At 39.0% G+C, this 25,003-nt stretch overlaps 1 protein-coding gene across 1 annotated transcript in view; it reads left to right on the top strand.

The window, feature by feature from the left end:
• The window catches only part of foxp2 (forkhead box P2), a 62,764-nt gene extending 38,908 nt beyond the window's left edge, over positions 1-23,856 (top strand). Inside the window, 13 exon segments of the mRNA XM_046873078.1 lie at positions 888-1,101; positions 3,064-3,174; positions 7,833-7,920; positions 9,557-9,640; positions 12,612-12,666; positions 12,669-12,821; positions 13,411-13,434; positions 13,437-13,486; positions 13,611-13,712; positions 15,985-16,106; positions 16,428-16,497; positions 17,272-17,486; positions 22,961-23,856. Coding sequence (XP_046729034.1) covers positions 888-1,101; positions 3,064-3,174; positions 7,833-7,920; positions 9,557-9,640; positions 12,612-12,666; positions 12,669-12,821; positions 13,411-13,434; positions 13,437-13,486; positions 13,611-13,712; positions 15,985-16,106; positions 16,428-16,497; positions 17,272-17,486; positions 22,961-23,105 — 1,433 coding nt within the window. The 3' untranslated portion in view covers positions 23,106-23,856.
• The last annotated feature ends 1,147 nt before the right edge of the window (positions 23,857-25,003 follow it).

Below are 25,003 nucleotides of genomic sequence, written 5' to 3'. Positions count from 1 at the left end.
TGGTGGTGTTGTTATTGTTGTTGTTGTTTACTGCCTCGCACTGCAAGCCTAGAAAATGAAGAGCTGCCATTTGCTTTGGCTGGAACGAGCACCCGGTGTCGCATTAGACGATAACAGCTGTGGCAAACGGGTCTTGAGTGCAGACTGGTTGAAACGTTGTGGCATGTTGTTGTCTCAGCTGAGGGATTACATGACGATATGACTTTGCAGACAGAAGCTTGTTTGTGAGAATATATTCGTGGCTAGATGAGTTCCACACTGCTACAAGTCGAGCTGTTTTGGATTCTGCAATTCAGAGCAAAGAGATGAAGGTGCAAGTGGATCTTTTTCCTGTTTATCTCCAAATGCTTAAAGGACACACTGGACATTTGGAAAGTATGGATGAAGAGCATGAGACTCACAAGGACAGTACAGGTGCTCCGTTTCTAATATTGTCCTTATGTCTATTTGAACCATGGACTTAGGTTCTGTGAGGAAAAATAGGTCTGGAAAGTAATCAGGGAGATTAAATAAAGATTATAAGGTTGAACACCATCAAACCAAAAAGCAATCTATCATACAGATTTAGGAATGCGTTTTTTATTTGTGTGTGTGTCAGTTGGGAAGGTTGTAATTAGCATGTTTTGTGATCCAGCTTTAGCAGTTGGTAACAGTGATAGAGCATAGACATTGAATAATAATTTTTTTTAGCATGTAGTTTGTTCTGTCAGTAAGGTATAAAAAAAATAATAATAAGCATTTTATCTTGCCTTATAACCAAGAAATCTGTCTTGTCTTTAGCTGTCTGCAATAGTAAGATGACTGATGATGGACCTATTTCTCGTTAGGAAGTAGTAGTACACTGTTAAACATACTTGACCAACCTTGTTTGTATATGCGTGTTACAGCAGGCCTGAGCCCCGCCGAGCTTCAGCAGTTGTGGAAGGACGTGACCAGCGGCCACACCATGGAGGATAATGGCCTGAAACACAGCGGCCTGGACCTCAGCACCACCAACACTTCATCCACTACCTCCTCAACCACCTCCAAAGCTTCTCCACCAATCACTCATCACCCCATCTCCAACGGCCAGTCCCCAGCCATCAACACCCGCAGAGAGAGGTACAGTACCGCCACACATACACACACATGCACAGATAAACACATGAATACACAAAACCTACTCACAGAAATACTCACTGTACTCAGTGTTAGAATATTATCACTTCCGAACATTGACCAAACACGTTTTGTGGATTAAATTTTTACTTTGCTAATGTTTTCCGCAACTAAATATAATGATAGGTGCCATATATTGTGAAAACGTCTTCACATTGAACACTGCATACACATTCATGCTTTAAAGCCTACAAATGGTAATATTGTCTTACATCTTCCTTCTGAGCATACGTGCATAAATAGAACAACTAATGCATATATAAACGCAACACATGCACCCAAACACGAGCCACAGTCTCCTTTTAAACTCTTTTTCATGTGGGACATCATCAAAAAAAAAAAAGTGCTGTCCCCGTTTAAGAACAAGAGAGAAATATTAATTCTTAAAGGAACAAAATACCATGTTTATTTGCTCATCAATACTTTATTAACACATTTGCAATAAAAATCCAAACCTCCCTGGAGATGAAGGACTGTGTGTTGTTGTATAAACTTGATATCAAATTATATCAAAAGCAAGGAGACGCATTATATCAAAAGCAAGGAGACACATCTCACAGGAGCGTGCAACAAACAGGCCTCGTCGCACACGAAGCGTTTAGCACGTGCTTTCTCTTTTGGAATTACCTCGGCAGCTCCGGCTGTCATGTAAACAGAATACTAGATGCAAGTGTGACATTTCCTTGCTGTTTATCCATGTGATGGTCCTTTTGTTTGCTGTGCTGCCAGTGTGAAACAGCATTTTGCAATTCTGTCTACCTGCTCCATACATTATTCAGGCTCCTGCTGCCACGCGAGACATGCAGAACCCCAGCCGTCGACTTCGCTGTTAGTGCATGTGTTGTGTAATTAGGGTAAAGTAGATAGCAGCTACTTAAACCCCGCTCAGAAAAATATAGGAGCAGTTCTTCTCTAAGAAAAAAATAAGATTAACCACAGAGGAGGGAAGCAATGTGGGGAAATAATTTGAAAACACATTATTTTAATGGTTGAGCATGGGGAATTGTCAAAGCTGGCTGCTTACTAACAGGAGATGATCAATGGAGGCAGAACTGAGTGTAAAACAGTCATTGAGGTGAACACACAAGCACAGACCTGTTGAGTCTTTTAGTCTCCTGTCAGGTTTATTCCTCAGCCCTAACACATCACAACACTAAGATGAGGTTGTAATTGGCATTCCTTGTCCTTAAATGTACTGTTTATGCTATTTATTTATCTCCTGATATGATTATAGCACGGATCACAACAAAGTTTTAACAGACTTATAAAATCATAACTAAAATGCTCTTATTATCAATAACAAGAACACAAAGGTAGTGCTTTTTGGTCTTCCGTCTGATATCCAGGTTTGTTTGTAATTATCTGATCTTGATTGGTCAGAGGGTGTCCATTTTGTATAAGAACAGCTTTAGTCAGATTTAATTACAGGTTTGGAAAGAGTTGTAATACAAAGGGAAATATGGCAGTGAACATTGGATCATGTCATGGTTTTAGTGGCATTTTCCATTTTTTAAAAATCCTTGGAAAAGGATGGCTGGTGCTGATATTTTACACCTTGTTTAGTCCTCAACTGTAAATTATAATAATCAATAAGTAGACAGTAGCACCATGAAGAGGTTGTGTGTCTTGCAGTTTTTTTTAGCAGGCAGCTTAGCAGCATTTATACCTTTTCTCTAATTAGACCTCTTCCTTTTGCTGCCAGTCAGACTTTTTATGGAGAACAGAGCTGAATCTAAATTGACCTGTTTTGAGCTGATTGTCACTGATTGTAACCTGACAGGTGCAAGTGGCCTCCAGCTATTGTGCCTCTTGTGTAAAATCTGACACTCTCTCTCTCTCTCTCTCTCTCTCTCTCTCTCTCTCTCTCTCTCTCTCTCTTACTCTTTCTTTTGCTCACTCTCTTAGCTCATTACATGAAGAGACTGGAGCATTACACTCACATTCCCTCTATGGCCATGGAGTGTGCAAATGGCCAGGCTGTGAGAGCATCTGTGAGGACTTCGGACAGTTTTTGAAGTAGGTATCCATGATTATTTACAGCAATTTGACAAATCTGTGCAAAAACACAACACATTAGACTTTGTTATTCATCACCAATTCACTTTAGGATCCAAATATTCCCAAGTCATGTAGAAATGTTTGCTCCAAAACCATAATTAATAAATCATACAAAAAAATATAAACTTACAGACATTTCCTTGTTAGTTTTTCCAGTGTTTGTTCATCAAAATAGCGATGAATGAATAAAATAAATAATTTAATTAATAAAAAAAAAAATTCAAAACGCTTACAGGATGTGTTTTTATCACCAGCTCTAGAGGTGCTGAAAGATTTCACAGTCAGTTGAAAAGTGTAAAACTTGTATAATGATGCTTCTGACTGGCTTTCAGTGTTATCAGTCAGTCTGTTATAGCCTGAGCTTTGGAACGAAGCGTCAGTTTCCTGCACCAGCCGTGAAGAAAGCATGATGGGATGGTGAGAAGTGCCAGAAGCTAATGGCAGCCTGTGTAGCCATGCTATCCCCTCACAAAGGGATACATTTAGTGTTGTCATGGTGCAGCCAATGGAGTGAAATGAATTCTTCATGCTCCATCAACAATTTAGTTAATTAGCTCATTTGTAATTGGTCTGCTTTGTTGCTGGGTTGTTAGTGAGGGCCATCAAAGGAGAAGGTGTTTGCCGTGCTGGAGATTATAGGTTATCACATTGCCACTTTGGAGACGAGTGCCTCAACGTCAAAAAAAAAAAACTGTTCATTTGAATATTCTAATCAGCTTTGTTAATTAACTGTGAAATAATGATCTTGAACACATTATGGTGGGCGCAAATGTCCACGTCAGTTCGCATAAACAGCATTTGGAAGTGGGGACATTGCTCGTCTTCTTTTTTTAGAGATTGTATAGTTCAGAGGCATTAGACATGTGCGAGTTAATTCCAAAAGAAAGACTTTATTTGCTAGTATTACTCTAATACTTACATATATACATCTTTAATATCTTCAATAAATGACCTAGATTACTAAACTCTACGCACTAGTAAAGGTAGCAAAGACACATACCCATAAAAAAAAGCTCACGGTGACATGTTAAATAGTTAGGCATTGCCACAACAGTCAGTGTGTGTGTGAAGCAGCATGTGTTTCAAGTGTGTGTAGCGCTGAAATAAGCACGACGCTCCCCTGATCATTCCTTGACTCAGAATCTCCAGTACAGTAAGCCTCACCTGAAACCCCCACCACAAAGCCAGTGTGATCTGAGAGATCGAGATGGCGGGTGTCACTGTGCTTTGGATGAGCTATTGTCTGTGTCAGGGAGAGGCTTTTTAATGTTTAGGAGATGGCAGTCACTGCCATGCATCATCCCGGTACACACGCCTAAAATGGTTTACATAAAACAGGTGTCAGAATCAAATGGTACCTTTGAAGGGGTGGCGGGCGGCTTGGGGTTGTAGCTGCCGGTGAAGAATTTGCACTGTGCGTTTAAGAAACTTGTCAAGATCAGCATTTAATAGCTGTTCAGTGTTCTTTTAAGTGTTTTTCACCTGGAGAGGTAGCCTAGAGGTGCCTGGCACCTTACATTAGCTCTGAAATTCAAATGGAATATTACTGTGTGGGGGTGTATGTGTGTGTGGGTATGTGTGTGTTGGTGTGTGTGTGTGGGTGTGTGGGTATGTGGGTGTAGGTGTGTTTCCTCAAGATATGTATATTTATGCAACAGAGAACACATTATTCTGAGAGCTTCTTGTGCTTGTGGTGTGATTCAGGGCAACCTATTTGGGGAGTATGTCAAATTAAAAGAAATGCATAATAAATTCATGCCACCTAAGTTCTGCTCTTCGAGTGCTGGCAAGTTTTTTTATTATTATATAAGCTGCAGATTGCTGCTCTATTTCTCATATTGGATTTCTTTTACGTGTTCTGATGAAAGAGAAAAAGGATGATGCAGTACAAAGTGTTTTTACTGGATATTTACAGTAAATGTCTTACAAATGGCCATTATGTCTTCAGTAATCTCACTTACCTTTTTTCCAGCTTTGTGTTTAACTCCCAGCTTCACTTAATATTGCATAATGTAGATAATTACCTAATAGATGCATAATTTAACATTAACAGGGTGCTTCATAGCCCAGAAACGGTTACGCAAGTTTGCCCCTCACTGTTCTATAGATAGTGATGATGTATAATTGGGCAGTCTCCTCAGTGGGGACTTAAAACGCTTTTCCGTCCATTACCCTGTGCTGCAGTGGCTCCTCCAAAATTTCCACCTTAATCATACTACAGTAACCTCTAATAAGGGACTGGGCTACACTGGGCTGTTGTAAACACACTACCAATGCTAACACTCATAGCATGTTCTTTATCACAAAATCTCTGAGAACAATTATACCATTAAAATGCCATTTGTGGTAGAGCATTGCAGCATGATGCCATGCTAGTTAGATTATCAATTTGCTTTTCATCACATAAACCGTTCTCACAGCCAAACAACAAATTGAAATGTGATTCTCAAAAGTATATTTAGGGAAATTCTATCTTACTGGGTAGTTTCAGTTTATGTAATGCAAACTTCTGTATGAGGAATTACTAATATATTTTGCTTTTCATGTTTTTTAAACCATGATACACAGAAACTGCAATTTTTATACGAAATCGTATCATATAATTTCTACAGGGTTGCCACAAGTTTCATAAGTGGGTTGGTTATGAGTTTTTGAGTGGCTTCATAAGTGCTTTAGCCAGACCAGACAACAGTGCTATGTGATTTATGTACATTACTTATCTAGCGACTTTCTAAGATTCAATTGTCATTACATCCATCCGAGGTATTGTTAAAAGTTTCATTTTGGTAGTGCGAAATGCTAAATGCACTCAGTTTTAATGTGGATTTCTCCTGTCAGTCATTTTTTACAGAGCCAGTGCCATCAGAGCTCTTATTCCCCTCTCTCAAAACAAAAATCAATATGCCTATAAAATGACCCATAAATTACAGGCCGCTCCAAAGATGTTTGTTCAGAGCTGTCTTTGTGCAGATGGCCTCTCTCATCCTTTCCTCACCTTTCTGTTTGAACTGAGCCCACCGCCTCTGCCTCATTAAGAGGTATTGCTGACTTCGTCTAACCCCAATCTCTCTCTCTCTCTCTCTCTCTCTCTCTCTCTCAGACACACATACACATACCGTTTGTCTCACACTCAGATTTCTCCATGCAGTCTCTTTTTGTTCGTTATTATTATTTCTCATTTATCCATGTATTAATCTGTAGTTAACATTGCTAAATAATGATCTTGTGCCAATGCTTTTCTTTAAAAATAAAGAAAACACTAAAATGAGATAAATCCAGAATGCTGATTGTAAGAAGAAAGGAGTAAGTGTCTTTAGGGGAAAGCATTCAAGGCGCTTGGCCCTTTTGAAGCATCTGTAATTTATGACATCCGCCATACATCAAGTGCGTAAGATAGCATTATGAGCATTGAAATGAAAAGGGTATTTGCAACATTAGTTCCCCTCTTCCCTGCGAGGGACATGATTAAATGATTAATGAAATGCCCCTTTGCATGCGCATTCTGAAACAGCAATTAGGCATGGGCTGGAGGGAGCCACCAGCTTTTCCAGCCCCTCTCTGTTTTAAAGCCATCTCATTTTTGATTTATAATGGAGAATATCTGGGCATTCGACCTGAAATAGTTACAAAAGCAGAAATGACCATGATGAAATGAAATGATTTAAAATGGGGCATTGCTGTAATTGAAAGGTAGTGGAGCTATTGTGCGTTCAGATGGCCTCCACTTTGATTGGCGTGTTTTGGGAGGGTTATGAATACGTTGTTATTTTGCATATTGCACATAAACAATGGCCTGCTCAAAATGAATAGAGGAAATGCATAGCGTTTTTTTGTGTGTGTGTGTGTGTGTGTGTGTGTGTGTGTGTGTGTGTGTGTGTGTGAGAGATTTAAGCTCACTCTAATGCACTGGAGGCTGTACTGTAAATGATCATTGAAGGGTCTGCAAGCTAACCTATAATTACAGGAAAGAAAGTGGCAGCTTTGGCATTTCATAACCATGTCTCCTCAAAGAGCGCTTTGTGGGTTTGTCACCAATGATAATTTAGATAGAGGCTCATTACCGAACATCACAACACTTTTAAAAACCTTTTCGCCTCCGTGCGTTCGCAGGGAATAAAGGTCTATTTTAATGGCGAGCTTCTTTTGTGTCCTGCAGACAAAATCCAATCAAGGAAAAACCGTCATTGACTGCTTTTGCGGTCCGCCGTTTTTTTTTTTTTCCTTCTTTATTCTAATGAAGGGATGAGTAGATACATTTAATACGTCGGCTGAATAATGGACCCGCCGTAGGAGGCGCCTTTTTAAATGTTACTCAAGTTAAATTGCATTTATTGTTTTCTATAAATGAAGAGGACAAAACCACTCTGTAATGCCTTTTGTATGCCAACATCCCTTATAAGCAGTGCTGCTCTGCATTTAGATGACAGTGCCCCTATTGTAATTTGTTAATTGTAGTTTTCACTTTTTCATCCTTTTAAAAATATAAAGGGTGGCACATGAAGAAAAAAAATACACTAAACACAAAAAAAATAATTTGGCCAAAATTATTATGCTAGACTGTTGAATATGTGTGATGGGGTGTGTTGCATAATTGGCCTGTTTCTTTTTTATTTCAGGCACCTTAACAGTGAGCATGCTCTCGACGACAGGAGCACAGCACAGTGCAGGGTCCAAATGCAGGTGGTACAGCAGCTAGAGATACAGGTACAATGCCATCACGTACACATACACTAGTACACTAGTGAATTTACAGATTTACAGTAACTGGACTTTCATCTATTCTATTTCATCTTCAATTATTACTTAGATTTTTTTGCTTTGTTACATTATTTACAGATGAAAAGAGTGAAACATTAAAGAAACCTGTCACTGGCTTTTAAAAATGAATTAGGGATTTATACTTATTTTCTACGCTGTCCAATTTATATGCACGCATCTCGGGCTGGTCGGTGTTAATTAAATGCACTTTGCACCTGACGGAAACTCTAAAGTGGGCCACTATTTTCAGGAGGTGGAGCGTGACCTTATTAAGAAGTCATGCTGGCAAGATAATGAGTGCAGTGATTGAAGGACGTTATTACTCAGAGCTGTGGCCAGCTCTCCTGCAGGCAAAACACCATCTTTGTCTTCACACCCCTGTCGGCCATAGTGCACTATGGGAGTAGAAGCATGGGTCAACCCCATGACACTGAATCAGAAGAGGTGTAAAACAACAGGTTCTCTCTTGTCGTAATTAATAATGTCTGAGATAAAAGTTATGGTAGACTAATTAAATATTAAAAGCACAGTATTGTTTAAGTGTAAGAGAAAACCTGATAAATATTTGCTGGCCTGTGACTAGAGAAGCCTAATCCAAAAATGCCTGCCAAGTGTTGCTCTTAACCTTTAAAGGTTTTTATGCTCTGTGAATTTTCTTCCTATTTATATGAATCTGGAACAGTGAATAATTCTTGTTTATATTTAAAATGACAAAAGTCCACCACCTTTATTTTTCCTGTCAGAAAGCACCCCAAGACCATAGACGCACGACCTCCAGTGCTTACACTGTGACCAATTACAGAAGTGTTGCTGTTTTCCATCGTGCTTTTTTTGTCATCCCTTTTTCCTGTTTCTTTTTTCCTCCCTCCGTCAGTGGTAATGAGGCATGGATCAGAGTGAGGATACAGGCTTCATGGCAGAGTTCAGCAGGCTGTGCACGGTCGCGGGCTGGTCTCTGTCACTCGCCGTGAGCTAGATTGATGATAGCGGATGGCCAGGGCATTAACTGTAGCTCAGAGGGAGTGGGCCGAAAGCAGCTAGGCAGGGAGGCGGGGTTCGCCTGGCACTCTGTTTGTGGGACCCCTTCACCTCTTGGCAGCTGCTGGCTTCAGTCCAGCCTTAACTGAGTCCACAGGACTTTGCTTAGACGCTTAGGACCCTCTAATTTACAGCCCAAGTAGCTTGTTACTGTCAGAGCATTGCTGACCTAAATTCTGCTATTGACAAAAAGATGAAGTGCTATTTGTTTTCTTATGACCTCTCTGCACCACACATCTTCCCACCACTGAACAAGAAGTGGTTCTCTTCATATATATATATATATATATATATATATATATATATATATATATATATATATATATATATATAATTTTCTTTTTTCTTCTTTTTTTCATTTCAGCTCTGTTTGTTTAAAGCCTGTATCTGCAATGTTTAAAAATCCAAACTTGGCATATGCAGAATTCATTACACTCAGACAAGCTCAATAACAAGATGTATGAGCATGGTAGTCTGGGGAAAATAACTCATTTCTAATACCGGTCTTTTTTCCCCTTCCTCTCTCTCTCTCTTTTGTTAACAGCTTTCTAAAGAACGTGAGCGTCTTCAGGCAATGATGGCCCACTTGCACATGCGGCCCTCAGAGCCCAAACCATCTCCTAAACCGGTGAGTGCATATTGCTCTACATTCAGTAAACAGGGTGGCAAGCCTGCAGATGAGCTCTCTAAACACCACCATTTAACGGCACTGAGAGACAATGAGGGAGAGGATGAGGAGAGAATGGGATTTGTAATGCCAGGTTTTACTGCTGTCCATCAGACATAAGCAGTGGGAGACTGTGACACTGGGGAGTGCATTAAATCATAGCCCCAATCTGAGCCAAAAAGTCCCAACCATTATGGCCTGATGGCTTTAATACTGCAAACAACCTGTTGGCCGGCAGAAGCTGTTAAGCTCTGTGACTGGAGGAGCACTCAAAGGAGCCACAGGACAGAGACAGCATTGCATTCAGAAAACAAACAGCTCAAATGATAGATAGAGCTCGGCGAACGAGATGTGAAATGAAGTAGCCAGCAATCTGTAAACAATTTAGGTTAAATGGTGTCTCTAAAAAATGGATTTCTTTTGTGGATAAAGAAATTTCAGTTATGTCAAACAAAAATATATAAAATGTTGGAATAATAACATAATAATGGTTCCTAGAAAGCATTTACATACAAAACATCTGAGCAAAAATAAATATTTTTATCCATCTTATTTACTGAGAGCTCAATATTTTGTACAGGAGAACATAGTGTGTTTCGTACCGTTTAGTACGTGCCTAATTTGAATGGCATAATTTTCCTCATCACCTCCCACTATATAAAATAGATAATCACAAGATAGAATAATTATCTTGTAGATCCGCCAGGAATCGTCTGCTCCCCTCAGCCAATTTATAATTCACTCTCCCTTTTTTAATCTTCAGAATTCCAGCAGCTTGGTTACATCTACACTAATAAAGAATTTCAACCTGTAATCCAAGACTGCATATGAATGAATGCTATTAATGAAGTATTACATTACATAAACCACACATGAAAAGGCTTCTAATTGCATTTGATGGCGAGCAATTAATGGCTGCTTTTTAGACGAGTTTTTTCACTTGTCTGTGTATATCTGTATGTCTGTGTGTGTGTGTGTGTGTGTGTGTGTGTGTGTGTGTGTGTGTGTGTGTGTGCTTTTATTTTTAAGCATTTTTGCGGCGCTTGAATTTATGTACTGCATATTCCATTTTTACTGATGTTAGAAGAACACGTGTACCCAACATTAGAAATTGTATGTACAGCATAAAAGAGGAATGTAATAGATGATATGGCACAGATTTCCAACCTTGCATGCATAGGACTAAGAAAGAGGCAGCCCACGTGTTTGATAAATATTAATAGTGTGAATTTATTATCAGGGCAAAATGAACCCTGTTGGTTCATCACTGCACCTTTAACAGCTATCAGTAGCCCAACACAAGGTGCAGGCGTGCTGTCTATTATATGACCCCATTTATGCCCTGAATGGCACTTCATTAAATGTTACCTTTTGGCCATGTCATGGATGGCTGAAAATCAAAGTTACCAAGGTTGCAAGTCCTGAATAATGAGGATTTTTTTTTTTTCCTCTGTCTCTCTTTCTTTTTCTCTCTTTTTTTCTCTCTCTCTCAGCCAACCTTGAATATATATTCAGATGAGTGGAGGTGGCAAAGTGCTCGTCCCTGCCTCTCATTCACTCCTGCTCAGTTAGGCTTTAATAAATTCCATTTGGCAAATACAGGATTGTGTGCCTGCAAACATGTTACGCTTGTTGCTGTAACCAGGTGAAGAGAGAGGGGAAGAAAATCTTGTCTTAACACTATAAATATACATGCCCCACACACACTCACTCTTAATAGGATTTATTATGAAGTGCTCTTTTTTTTTTTTTTTTTTTTTTTTTGCTCGGTTTGATGGTGTATCAGAAGCCTTTGTTGGTCCCGATGTAGAACAAGTAGCACATAATTACTGGTTGATATTGTGGTTTTTGTGGCATGCAGTGAATGGGGATTAAGAGGGAGGCTCTTTAGAGCACCAGCCCATTGCTGTGACCTGACCTTAACTGAATTATATGGAGATTCCTGCATTATACACAGAAAAGTGTTCTAATAAGAAAATGATGCCAGTAAAGTCAACCATCATCAGTGTCACGCTGGTTACATTAAGACAAAAAAATTGTTCATGAGCAGTGGGATGTTATGGAAAGTGTCTAGCATGAGTCACAACAGAATTACGGTATACTACACAGAGGCTTGGCATATCCTGGAAAGAAAAATCCATCTGTCAGCATTAATGCATGTTCATCATTAAAGTTGTATTGATGTTGTAGATGCCGAGGTGCAGCGTTTCTCTAGTGGAGTAATTGATTTATTTTCTATAACTGTATAGTGCTGTTTCTGTTGTCATCATCTCATTATCATTAAGTGGTGCCGTAATGATCAACTATGTAAACACTTCGCCATGAAGGGAACGTGCAGCTTGGCATTTTCCCGCTATTTATCAACACCTGCTGTAAATGATTGTTGATGTCCAACTCATTCTCTCGCTGTCATTTCCAGTTTCTCTCCATCAACGCCGGTCCTGGATTCGCTCATTCATTTACACTTGAAGAAATTTTGAGTGTGTAATGGAATCAATTTGGACAAATTAATGAGAAAAATGAGAGTCAGGATCAATTTATTTAAACTGTTGTATCCTCTGGAACTGTTGGGGTGGGGGTTGTTCAATGTGGGATTGTAATCCAGGTGCTTTCAAGAGATCTAGATGAGGATAAAATAACAGTTGGCAACACTCTATTAGAAAACATTCAATCTCACACAAGCACGAAGCTCTTGTGAGATAGAGATGGGTTGAGATAACAAAAGGGATCATCATTAGATAATCTTTAACAGCATGCTCTAATTAGAATTCTTATGATACAGTTTCATCCTGTAATTAGTGGAGATTGGCTGTTTTCTCTGCAGCTTATTAGTGTGAACACAGCTGTACGGCGGAATTTGTTCTTATTTGTCCGAGTCCTTCAAAACTAAAAAGCTCTCTCTGTCTCTCCTTCTCTCGCTTTTCCTCATCAGTTGAATCTAGTGTCAAGCATGACCATGTCGAAGAACCTTCCATCGTTGTCACCCCAATCCTGCCCCAAACCCCCACCACACCCACCACCCCTATCACACCACTGAGCCAGATGCCCCAGGTACCCTCCGTCCTGAGCCCTGCCAGCGTGCCGAGCATGGGCGCCATGCGCAGACGCCACTCCGACAAATACTCCATGCCACTATCCTCAGGTAAATACAAGAAGCATCTGCAGCGTTCATCTTCTGTTTGGATACACACTCGTTCCTCCTGGTGTGCTGTTTGCTCCAATAAGAGCCAGCATCCAGACGAAGCTCTTGATTTCATTCCTTTCACTCTGTGCAAATGAGACAAATATCACACTGTACAGTTCCTCAATATTTTATGAATGTTAATTACAGTCAAACAGAGAAATGATACAAAATTCATCACATTTTAGATGAGTTGCTTATTAAACTGTGTGTGTATTAAAAAAAACCCTTCTTTTTGATGTTTATATTTACTGGTTTCAAAAGGAGGGGGGCATGAAATACCACACCAGCTAGCTACACAAGCTTGAATTTCACACGTGTTGGTGTTTAAGATTTCTCTTGAGAGAGATTAATTAAAATTGCATTTTGTTGGACATGTAAAATGGTGATTTGATGTGCCCCCCCAATTCACTTCACCACTTTATAATTTAAATTAATCCTAGGTAAATTTGTTTCCTTGAGGGGTCATTTGGCAATTTTTCTCAATGTTGATAGTTATTTATTTATTCTTGAATTTTATTTATTTATTTATTTATTTATTTTCTTGCAGAAATAGCCCCAAACTATGAGTTTTATAAAATGCTGATGTCAGACCACCGTTCACATATGCAACACTCATCAGGCAGGTGAGTGGAGAAATAAATTAGCTTTTGCCTGATTAGATTAGAATTAATTGCTGCCTGAATTAACACTAGGCCGGGGTGAGAGTGGCTAAACGAGCTAATGCTCTGTGGTGGCGTCTTGTTGCAGGCTATCATGGATTCAAAAGACATGCAGTTAACACTTAATGAAATCTACAGCTGGTTCACGCGCACCTTTGCCTACTTTAGACGCAACGCTGCCACTTGGAAGGTAACACTTTACTCCTTTTCGCTTTTTTTTTTTTGCATGTATTTACCTTTTTTTCTTCCTCCTCCTTAGCCTGTCCACTGGATAGAGACAGAGATCCTGAACGGGCATTTATTTACTTGACATGGATACATTAGCATCATCCTCCTCTTTTTAACCTGCCTATTGAAAATGGCAAATTTCCTCTCTCTATCTTTCTCTTTGCTCTAGAAAAATGACAAGTGAAAGAATTATTCGGCCTCTGATATCGTTTTCTAATTTGGTGCAATTAATAGCTGAGACTTGGCGGGGAGGTGTGCATTCTGACATGCTAATTACTACCCAGACACTCAATCATCAGCACCTTTTGTTAGATGCAGTGTATTACTCCTTCCTCTCTTTCTTCCTCTTTCTCTCTCTTGCACACTCCTTCTCACCCTCGCCACCCCCACCCCCCAAAAACCCCAGAACACCCCCTTCTCTGGCATATTATTGGTTAATTAGTTTGAAAGATGGTTGTTTGCCTTTCAGATGCAAGCTGTTTTTTTCTTTTGCGCCGTTGTTGGGCGGTTCTTTGTACACCATATCTCATGTATATACAGCAAGAAAGAGAGGTTAGGGCCTGTCCGACACTAAGTAAATGCTGCTGTCACTATGGAAGCGTTCTTTATTTACCAGGACAAAGGCTCTCATTTGTATCCCTGTCCCAACAACTACAATGTCTGTCTCTTCTGTCTCGGGAAAGACAAGAAAAGGAGACAAGGAGTTTAAAAATGTCTTTGGCCTTGCAGGGTTTTTAGTTTTGTTTTGTTTTTTTTGGACAGGGTTGCTGTTTGTGACGATAAGATAGCTGGCAATGTGCTCGTTTATTTTGTTTTATAGAATTTGCCTGCCTGAGTAAAAAAAAAAAAAACCCAGCCCTTTCTCAGAGCAAGTCTGCGAGCTCTCTCATCAGCATGCTAAGCATCCACCAGCTCTAGATTTAGCAAAGTGAATTAATTTGGATTTGGGTTGCTAATGATGCTGGCATATGATTACAGCTCCACAAGGGTGTGCAATAGCTCCCTGTACATCAGCGCACAGTGCTGCGACTCCATTACTGTATGTGGTCTTGCACAGAAACGATCAAAGACAGCTGCTTACTGCTTGACTCTCTGATCCTAAACACAAGCTACTAGTTACAAGCTGCTGTAAATGATAGCGTAGTGCAATGCATAGTGTCTCTCTGTGTACATATCCTTTACTCACACCGATAAACAGGCTCGCAGAGTCTCCCTCCTTATCACAAAATATTTAAATCTGGCCATGAGTGGAACAAAAAAGCAATGGATTGGCATTAGGAGTATTTGGGCCCCTCCTTTTACAATAGCGGTGCTGAGATATTTACATTTTGAGCCTGGCTGTTCCTTTGTGCTGCCTCTACAAGGCTAGGCTGTGATGGGCTTGTCATTTGATTAACTGAGAGAATTTTTAAAAAGGAATGAAAGGTGATTTAATATCTCCGCTTGGTCTCATCAGCTCAGCTTGGGGATCCAGCTCTCAACCCGGCAGCTTATTAGTTATAACTATATAGCATGCATAATAAAACTGCTCATTTGCTCATTAATATTAAAATTATCATATTCAGAGCCATGGGCATTAAGATCAATCAAATCCTGGGATTTTCAGGTCAGATGCGAGATCTGCTTATGAGTTTTTTTTTCACTCTCCTGTCTTATAGAATCCCTTTCTTAGAGCAAAATCACTAAAACCCAGTCGGCAAAATAAATGAAAAAAAATTGTAATATTAAAGCATGGTTATTATTTGGCTGTCACTGCCGCATGTTTTAATTAGATACGATTCTTTTATTATATAGGAGACCCTTCTTTTCAAGCACCCCTCTTAATTATGCATTTAGATGTGTTTTGGGGTCATTTTTATAATCCTGGTTATTTAAATATAGGTATGTTCTCACAAATAGATGTCAGAAGTGCCATGCGAGGTTCATGGGCAATTCAAAGACCTTCTGGATATTAATAGTGACCATCTTAGCATATGCACAGACTAATGCCTTAGTATATATATATATATATATATATATATATATATATATATATATATATATATATATATATATATATATATATATATTCCTGAATAAACATTATTAATGTAGACATTAGACATTTAGAGATGAATATTTAATTGCACTACACTAAATATTTAACATTGGTTTATTAATTTTCTTTTAATTCCCAGTATTTATTCTTAATTTTTTTTACCCATTGGGACATTTTTTTTTTCTGTGTGTTGTAGAATGCTGTTCGCCACAACCTCAGTCTGCATAAGTGTTTTGTGCGGGTGGAGAATGTGAAGGGTGCAGTGTGGACAGTGGATGAGATGGAGTACCAGAAACGCAGATCTCAGAAGATAACAGGGTACAGCCCTTTGTCCTTTTCTCAGTTTCTGAAACACAAAATCAGTGGATGTGGGTCAAGTAATGAATGGACATAAAATCTAAATCCTTTTTGTAAAATGAACAATTATAGTTTGTCCTGAATCTGTCCTTTAGTGGTAATTAAACTCAAACTCAGACTGAAGCTTCTTATCAAGCATTTTTTATCACTGTTTAATTTTTTGTTACAAATGTAAAAATGATTGGATATATTTTCCTTCATTTGTAGTAAGTTTGAGGATGACTGTATGATGTTTGTTGTAGAAGTACTGTTTTAACTGAGTGTGTGTTTTGTTCTGGTCAGGAGCCCAACACTGGTGAAGAACCTGCCGCCAAGTCTGGGTTATGGAGCAGCTCTTAATGCGAGCTTGCAGGTGAGCAGCCAGTTTAGCTATCACTGGTGTTACACACTCACACACACAAATCATAAAGAGGCAGCCAGTGACTGTGCTTAGAGAGTTAGCGCGAGCATTTAGCGTCTGCCTCAGTACACAGTTTGTGTATGCTTCTTTCTATTCTTATAATTACAGTCTGAACAGCAGAAGAAATAATTCTTCAGCATGTACGCGTGTGTGTGTGTGTGTGTGTGTGTGTGTGTGTGTGTGTGCACTTGTAAGGGTTAGAGCCAGGCTGGCATAGGAAAAGCATTGAGAGTCTAGAAGGACACCATGTGGCAAAGGCAGGTAGCTTCTCTGCCAGTCAGGTTTTCTGCACCTGTGCTTCAGATTGATAGCAGCCTGTGCAAATGCAAGGGCATAAGCATTAATATTTATCCCAGCTGTCATAAATGATTTGGCTTCCTAATGTTGGTGCAGTGAGGCGCTCATGGCAAAAATTTTAAATTTTAATTACTATATATAACTTTAATGTGCAGGAGGCAAAAATGTCAGGAGATTTTTTATTTTTTTTGCTAGTTTCAGGTAAAGTTTCGGGCAGTTGAATTGTAATGTAGATGCTTGATGGGTTTTTTTTTCCCCACTGCATGTTTGAGGCCTGTCTGTCTATTTAAAGAAGTTGTTTATGGAACTCAAACACAAGCTAGAAGAACATTTTTAGAGAATCTTTTATATGCTTCATCACAATAAACTGCATAACATGACATTATTAAACTTTAACTCTTAACATTGTTGTCTGTTGTGTCCTGCAAGGCGGCTTTGGCAGAGACCTCTTTGCCCTTGCTGGGTAACACAGGCTTAATGAACAGCAGTGCATCAGGTCTGATGGGTGGCAGTCCTCCAGGTTTGCTGAGCAGAAGCCCACCAAGCCTTTTACAGAGCAGCCTCCACGACGAACTCAACGGCTCCCTCGACCACCTCGACACTAACGGTCACAGCAGCCCCGCCTACTCCCCACACACCCACATGTGAGTCTCTACATTTACATGTGTTGCATATTGCAGACACTCCAGTCAAAAGGTCTTAGCTGTGTATTTTGAAAACATACAGCACTGGACAGACTGAAGATAAAAAAACACAAAAATACACAACAAGAAAAGAAATGTGCTTCAGTAGCATTTATTTGTTCATCAGTCAATGGATAGCTTCACTGATTGTTGCAAAAGTTTTATTCTACAATTAAAATATACTAACCATCCACAGGATGATTTAACACATTTACACATATGTAAATATGCCCTTCATATTTTTGGTGATTCATTTTTGTCTGCATTTGGAAACTATAAAAAGAATTGTTGATGGATTGACCCCAGACAATCAGTACAAACACACATCTTGACACTTATAAATCTATCTAAATATTATAAATTATAAATATAGAATGTATGTGTGAAAATGTGATATTGTATTAGTATTCAAAACCCACTGCGGAGTTCACACAACTACACCGAAAATTCTCATTCTTTAAAATTCCCTGCCCTAAATATAGAGAGAATATTTTAAATTCACATTGGTCAAGCCTATTAGTGTTAAAATGAGTGTTCCCTCTGCTGTGAGTACACTAGCCGTTGCAAAGAAGTTGAATCTGACTCTGTGAAATGCATAAGTGGTTATATAATTTCTTGTTTATTTTTTTGGACACCAAGTTAAGTTTACCTTAAATTGTCCAATTGTCCCCCAAACCTATAAATAGAGACAATCCTTATTATAGATTCAGGTTTAATTACTCTAAAGTCTGCATCGTAGAGGTTTAGATGTTATATTTTATGCACGACGGTTCCTATTAATATTTAGCAGCTAACTGTATCATTAATTACTTTAAAATCTTTGCCTTTCCATCCTTTTTAATGGTGCAGAGAAAGAGAGAGAGAGAGAGAGAGAGAGAGAGAGCAGGCTGATTAAACATTCATGTGGTGAGTTTGAGGAATGTGGATGTAGAGAATGTGCTCCCCACTAATCAGTGATGTCATGCATGTCACTGCACCATGTTTACCGAGCCAAAGATAGGACACTTAACACTGTCACATAACACACCCACACCCACACACATAGAGTGATAGAATATAGATGCAGACGTGTGTATGTAGGTATGTATATACAACTGCAGCCAGTCTGTATGAAAAATCTTTTAGTTTGACTCATTCCCTTGTAATTGTAATGCAGGATTTCTATACAGGTGTGTTAGTGGTATTAACTGTATGACCAAGCTGCTCAGTGTTACATTTACATTTACATTTGCGGCATTTAGCAGCTGCTCAGTGTTACTCTGATGTTTGTTTTCTTTTTACCTAAATGTAGGTGTATGTTTGTATGTTAGGTTAAGAAGCGGGGCAGGAGCATTAACTGGAGCAAATCTGAAAGTCAGACAGAATATTTAGTCCCTCAGGTTATTTAATCTTTAATAATGGACAGTTGAGTATCTTTTTCTTGCTCTCTCCCCCCCCATCCCTCTCTCTCTCTTTCTCTCTCTCTCTCTCTCTCTCTCTCTCTCTCTCTCTCTCTCTCTCTCTCTCTCTCTCTCTCTCTCTCTCTCCCTGGTCTTGGCTTGGACATTAAAGGTGGCAGATGTTGTATCTCCTTTACATGGCCACTACAAAATGGAAGAATTGTGTTTTGTAAGTGGCTTTTTTCAGATGTATTTAATAATGAATGTGTCTTTCCCCAGAGAACAAAGTAACAAACACACTATGTTACATCAGGTGTGCAATTTGGATATGTGCTGTTTAAAAGTGTGCTTAAGGAATAAAATGACAAATAAAAAATATGTATATATATATATATATATATATATATATATATATATATATATATATATATATATATATATATATATATATATATATATATATATTTACACATGGAACTCCATCCTCCACTTGAGGATGCCCCACAGGTGCTCAATAGGGTTCAGGTCTGAAGACATACTTGGCCACTCCATCACCTTCACCTTCAGGTTCCTCAGCAAGGCAGTTGTCATCTTAGTGGTGTGTTTGGAATTGTTATTATGTTGGAAAACTGCCGTTTGGCCCAGTTTCTGAAGAAAGGGCTTTATGTTCTGCTTCAGAATGTCACAGTACATGTTGGAATCCATGTTTCCCCCAATGAACTTCAGCTCCCCAGTACCAGCAGCACTCATGCAGCCCCATACCATGATGCTACCACCATAATGCTTGACTGTAGGCAAAACACAATTTTCTTGGTACTCCTCACCAGGACATTGCCACACATGCTGGACACCATCTGAGCCAAGCAAGTTTATCTTGTCTTGTGTTTATCTCATCTCAGCTTCAGAAGTGGCTTCCTTCCTTCCTTCTGGGACGATGCCCATGTAGACTGACTTGCTGCAGTGTGTGGTTTATGGTCCGACTGCACTGACAAGCGGACCTTCCCCTTTTTCAACCTCTAAAGCAATGCTGGCAGCACTCATGTGTCTGTTGTTGAAGCAGCTTCTGCACCTGACGCACAGCACGAGGATCTTTGAACGACACTTGCAAAGCCTGTTCCGAGTGGAACACATCTTGGAAAACCTCTGTATGACTCTGGCCACTGTACTGTAACTCAGTTTCAGGGTGTTATCGATCTTCCTTTTGCCTCGACCATCTTTGTGGTGGAGCAACAATTGTAATTCTCGAGTTCTTTGCCATGAGGTGCAGTGTTGAAGTGATCAGTATGAGAGAATTGTACTCAAAGCACAGAGTTTTAACTGCTCTAATACAAGAAACACAAATTTGTATGGTCATGTCAAGTAGACAAAAAAAAATTAACATAATGAATAGGACATGTAGCTTTGGACAATAATGGCTGTATGTTGTGTTATTTTCAGAGGATAGTAAATCCGTATTGCTATACAAGCTGCACATTGACTGTCTAAAATATATCCAAGTTTGATTTCTATAGTATTGTCCCTTGAGAAAAACTAAATTATTTAGATTAGATTTGAATAAATTAGAAACTAAAATTGTTGCTGACATGTGAGGGGTGTACTCACCTTTGTGAGATACTGTATAAATTGTCCCATTTAAATCAGATATAAGAGAAATCAAGGCTTTTTCACCATTTAAGATACCTAGATGTGGAAGTCATGTCCTGATAAACAAACAGCCATATACAGTGTAGATTTGCTGCCAGCTCATGGCTTGCTAATGTGATCCTCTCATTAACCACTAAATGACTCGTCCTGATGTCTTAATACAGTGGAGAAGGCATTAATCGTTTTCTTCCCTCCTCCAAGAACACGAGTGTGATACTGATTTGTAATAAATGCAAATGAAAGCTGTAAGCCATGCTTCTTCACATGCAGGCTAAAGGCCTGTGTCGAGCTTAATGGCCAGTGTAGCGCTGCCATGGCCCGGGATCATTTGTCTCCAGGTAATATCTTTAGGCCTATATCTGCAGCCCTGTTTATTATGGCATGATAAATGTGAGCTCGGTGGCTTTAAAAGAGCCAAGCGAAGAGCTGAGGTGCAGGTCAATGGGAGTTTTTATGGCCCCATTCCACATTATATCGCTATAATGCATGTTTACAGACACGCTTACAGCACACGTGTTGCTGTGTGGGTAGAAATAGTCATAGGTGTAATTAGAAATGGATCGCAACCGCACTATAAAAATGAAATGCCGTATAATGTAAAAGACAACGGTATCCTTGTTGTTTAAAACAATAAACAGTCATGATGGGACCTGTGTTTAACCCAGCAAGGACACTAAAGTGAATGTCCAGTTATGTTCGATGCAATACCACACACTGACTACTATATCAGTGAAAATTGTCCAGTAAAATCATAACTCTTTAGTGGTAGAAGTCATGTGAATTCCCTAGACATTTGCCCCCTACAGACTCTACAAGCTTCTTCTGGTGAATTTTTGCTGCATCCACTTTATACAGTATATATGTATAGTTTCTAGTATATAAAATATATCTAAGACTAGTGGGTCCCTCAGAAGAGCATGTTTTAATCTAGTTCGCTCTCTAACCCACTGGTTTTACCAGACAACATCTCTCCTATCAAAAGTAACCATCCTCTGAATATTAATTTATTTTGCTATGAATATTAAAGCAATCTGTACCTTTTCAAATTCTTTTCAAATTTAAAGCTCCCCAGTCATTGATGAGTGCTGCCCAAGAGATGTCTGCCAGACATGTTCTAATACAGAGACTAGTTGATAAGGTTTTCCCTCTTTTGCTCTCTCTCTCTCTCTCTCTCTCTCTCTCTCTCTCTCTCTCTCTCTCTCTCTCTCTTTCTCTCTCTCTCTTTCACAGTCTGGCGGGATTTCCTGATGCATCCAACGTGTCAGAAATAATTAGGTTTTGTCAGATTTATCATGGTAGCACAAACCCCTTTCCCTGCCAAGGGCCCAGGATCATGTTAAGCCTTGTTTGTGTGTGACAGCGTTATTATTCTTGTTAGTAGCCCCACTTCCACCCTCTACTCCACACTTTTATTGCAGGGGGAAGAAGGTGCTTGCTAACAGCATCACTGTGGGTTTTTTTTCCCTCTCTGCTCCAATTATTGACAGTCAGTAAAGATATTCATCCATTTGGAGTTAAAAACATGGATCATAGTGTCCGAGCGAACTGACGGACTGGAGTTGATTAATGGAAGAGCCTAGCTGCAGGTCCTCTCTCCTCTCAAGAAGTGCCACTGCAGCCTCTGCATATTAACGAAGGCCTGCACGTTCTATTAACAAGATAAAAAAGCCTTACTCCCCCTTTGCTCCAGGGGCTGCGGGGATGAGAAATTCTCCATTATTTATAATGGGGTTGCTGCTTTTTTTTTGCATTTTTTATTTTTTTTTGCCAACCAGGTGCGATCAGTAAACTTTAAGTATCAAAAGCTTTGCTCTTATACGAAATAAAAAAACTGAGAGAAGTCCTTAAGGTGGTTTGAATTTGCAATCAGTTTGTTGGAGTCTTACTGGGAGGATTTTGAAAAAAGATTTGTCGTTCACGTTCTTTTTTAGTCTCCCTGCATCCGTTCACAATGTTCACAAAGTGTTCTTCTGCTTGTTTTTTTTTTATTATTAAAACAGATAATACTTTTTTATTTACAGTTGCAGATTTTTACAGTTTTTCTCTTGTTTGAAAATAATTGGGATGAAATTGCATCTTAAAAAGGTTTGTTACAGAGAAATTGTGAATCCCCTGTAGACTTTCCAATGTATAAACTTTACAGCGTACAGCTTAACCTCTGACTGTTCAGAAAACACACTTAATCTGGAGATGCAAAAGCAATAAGAAAAAGCAATAAGACGTTTTTATGTGTTAATAAGAAGCTTCTGCCTTAGAAGTTGGTTATTACTAAATTATAATTATATACTTAATAGTTGGTTATTAAGAAATTATATACAAAATTAATTATTCTGACTTATCACAATGGAGAATTCACCATGTCTGTGGTATAACTCAGGGCATTAAACCTTTACTGTTTTTTACTTTTCCCAGGCCTCCGATTCACGTCAAGGAGGAGCCACTCAACATGGACGATGATGACTGTCCAATGTCACTGGTGACAACAGCCGATCACAGTCCAGAGCTGGACGAGGAACGAGAGCTCGAGGAGGGAAACCTATCAGAGGACTTGGAGTGACGTTTCTCTCCTCTCTCATTTGCTGGGACTTTGCCCACCCCGAGCGGCCAGCCCCTCTAACCACTCCACCACCACGGAAAGGCAGCGGATGAAAGCGAGGAATATTTATTTAGAAAGTGTTCAGAAGACTGTCCCAAAGAAACACTTACAGCCCTTTGAGGACCGCATGAGAACAGGCATCAGATGTCTGCCTTTTAAATGAAAATAGGACAAGATTTCATTCAGATTGCTTGGCCACTTCATACCATCCACAGCAGATTCATGGACATAAAAACAGAATGAAAAAACTCGAGTCTTTTCTGTAGAAACGTTGATGGCCACATATACTGCCAAAAAGTTAAAATTTGTGAATATCCGACCCACAGTAGTCTCTGATGTTAGAAACAATTGCTGGTTCAATTCAAGTTGTTGCTATGTTATTATTTGCACAGGAGTAGTACCAGAAATTAGTGTCACTGCCTGTATGTTGCTGAACGCTTTAAACAGTATTTCTTTTTTTGTCTTTTTTTTTCGTTCCTTTTACAAAGCTTTTTTTTTTCATTATGTTTACAACACCACCGACTGTAAATGCCATTTTTAACATCACACCAATAACAGACCTGCGGTATCAAGACTGTTGCAGCTGTCCAAAAAAAGTCTCCAGTGTCTCTCTATCTCTGTTTGTGCTGAAAAGTGAAATGTGATAACTGAGTTGAAATGTAAATGTTTGTGTAAGCATCATGCTGAGGAAAAAAAAATGTGCATTTCTGCATATTCTCTTCTCTAGTCTCTTTACCTCCTTGTTCTAAAGCTTTGTCTACGTGCAAAGAGTCACAGGCAACAGCTAGAAACCAAAGCCAACACTATCAATGGCCAATAGCTTAGACAGAAGCCACCAGACTCTTTGGTCATCCTTCTGTGACTTTAACTAGTACAAAGAGAAGCTTTTTTTTCTGTTTTAGTTCTGCTAACTACCTTTGAATAACCTCTGGGATCGCATCATTTAGCCCTGTGCAAAGATAAAACAGAAGACAGAAGTTTTTATTTAATTCTATTTGGAAAGTTCCCATTGACCACTTACTTGGTCCAGAGAGAGAGCATGTAGCCTGGCTAGCAGTAGAGAGCAGCTAGACATGGATCATGACCAAAACAACCATTTGTGTGTCCGTGGAAGTGCAGAAAAGAATTGTGTTTGTTCTATATATAATATTATATATACACCATCATTTTATATATATATATATATATATATATATATATATATATATATATATATATATATATTTTTTTTTTTTACGTCAATGTCTCCTTTTTTTTTATTTTATTTTTTTCTCGTTACTAGTGAAATGTATTGTACAGTGAGACTGTCAGATCTGTCATGTCTTCTATCTGTATGGTTTTCTTCTCCGATCCGTGTCAATGCGAAACTACAAATGTAGGAACCAAACTTTAAGATATCTAGTAAAGCCAAAAAACGTCATGATTTCAAGTTGAAATGATGTGGCTTGGTTATCTTTAAAAAAAACAAAAACAAAAAAAAAGCAAATAAAATAGCCATTATAAAAGAGGAGATCGATGTCAAAAACTTTTTCTAGATGATATTTGCTTTGCTTCATAGAACTCATTGTATAATCCATGTCTATCCACATACAGTAGGTTATTAAGAGAGACTACAGTGTTTTCTCTGTAGAGATAAGAACATTTCTGTCAGATTTGAGTTTAGTGTATCGTGCGATCGCAGCTAATGTCATCTAGAAAAGGGGTTGTTGCTTTAACAGTCATTTCTGTTTTCAAGTCAAACCAAAGGTACACAAAATTCTGCCTCCTCTTTTATGAAATAAGAGATGCTAGCACACAAAGCTGTTGTAAGGTTCACTGAAGTCCAGCATTTTTCACTCTGCTGACTTTTTCCCGTCCTT

Source organism: Silurus meridionalis, chromosome 18 (assembly GCF_014805685.1).
Source record: "Silurus meridionalis isolate SWU-2019-XX chromosome 18, ASM1480568v1, whole genome shotgun sequence".
Taxonomy (NCBI): Eukaryota; Metazoa; Chordata; class Actinopteri; order Siluriformes; family Siluridae; genus Silurus; species Silurus meridionalis.
Note: the sequence above shows the minus strand (reverse complement) of the source record. Positions and strands in the feature narration are given on the sequence as shown.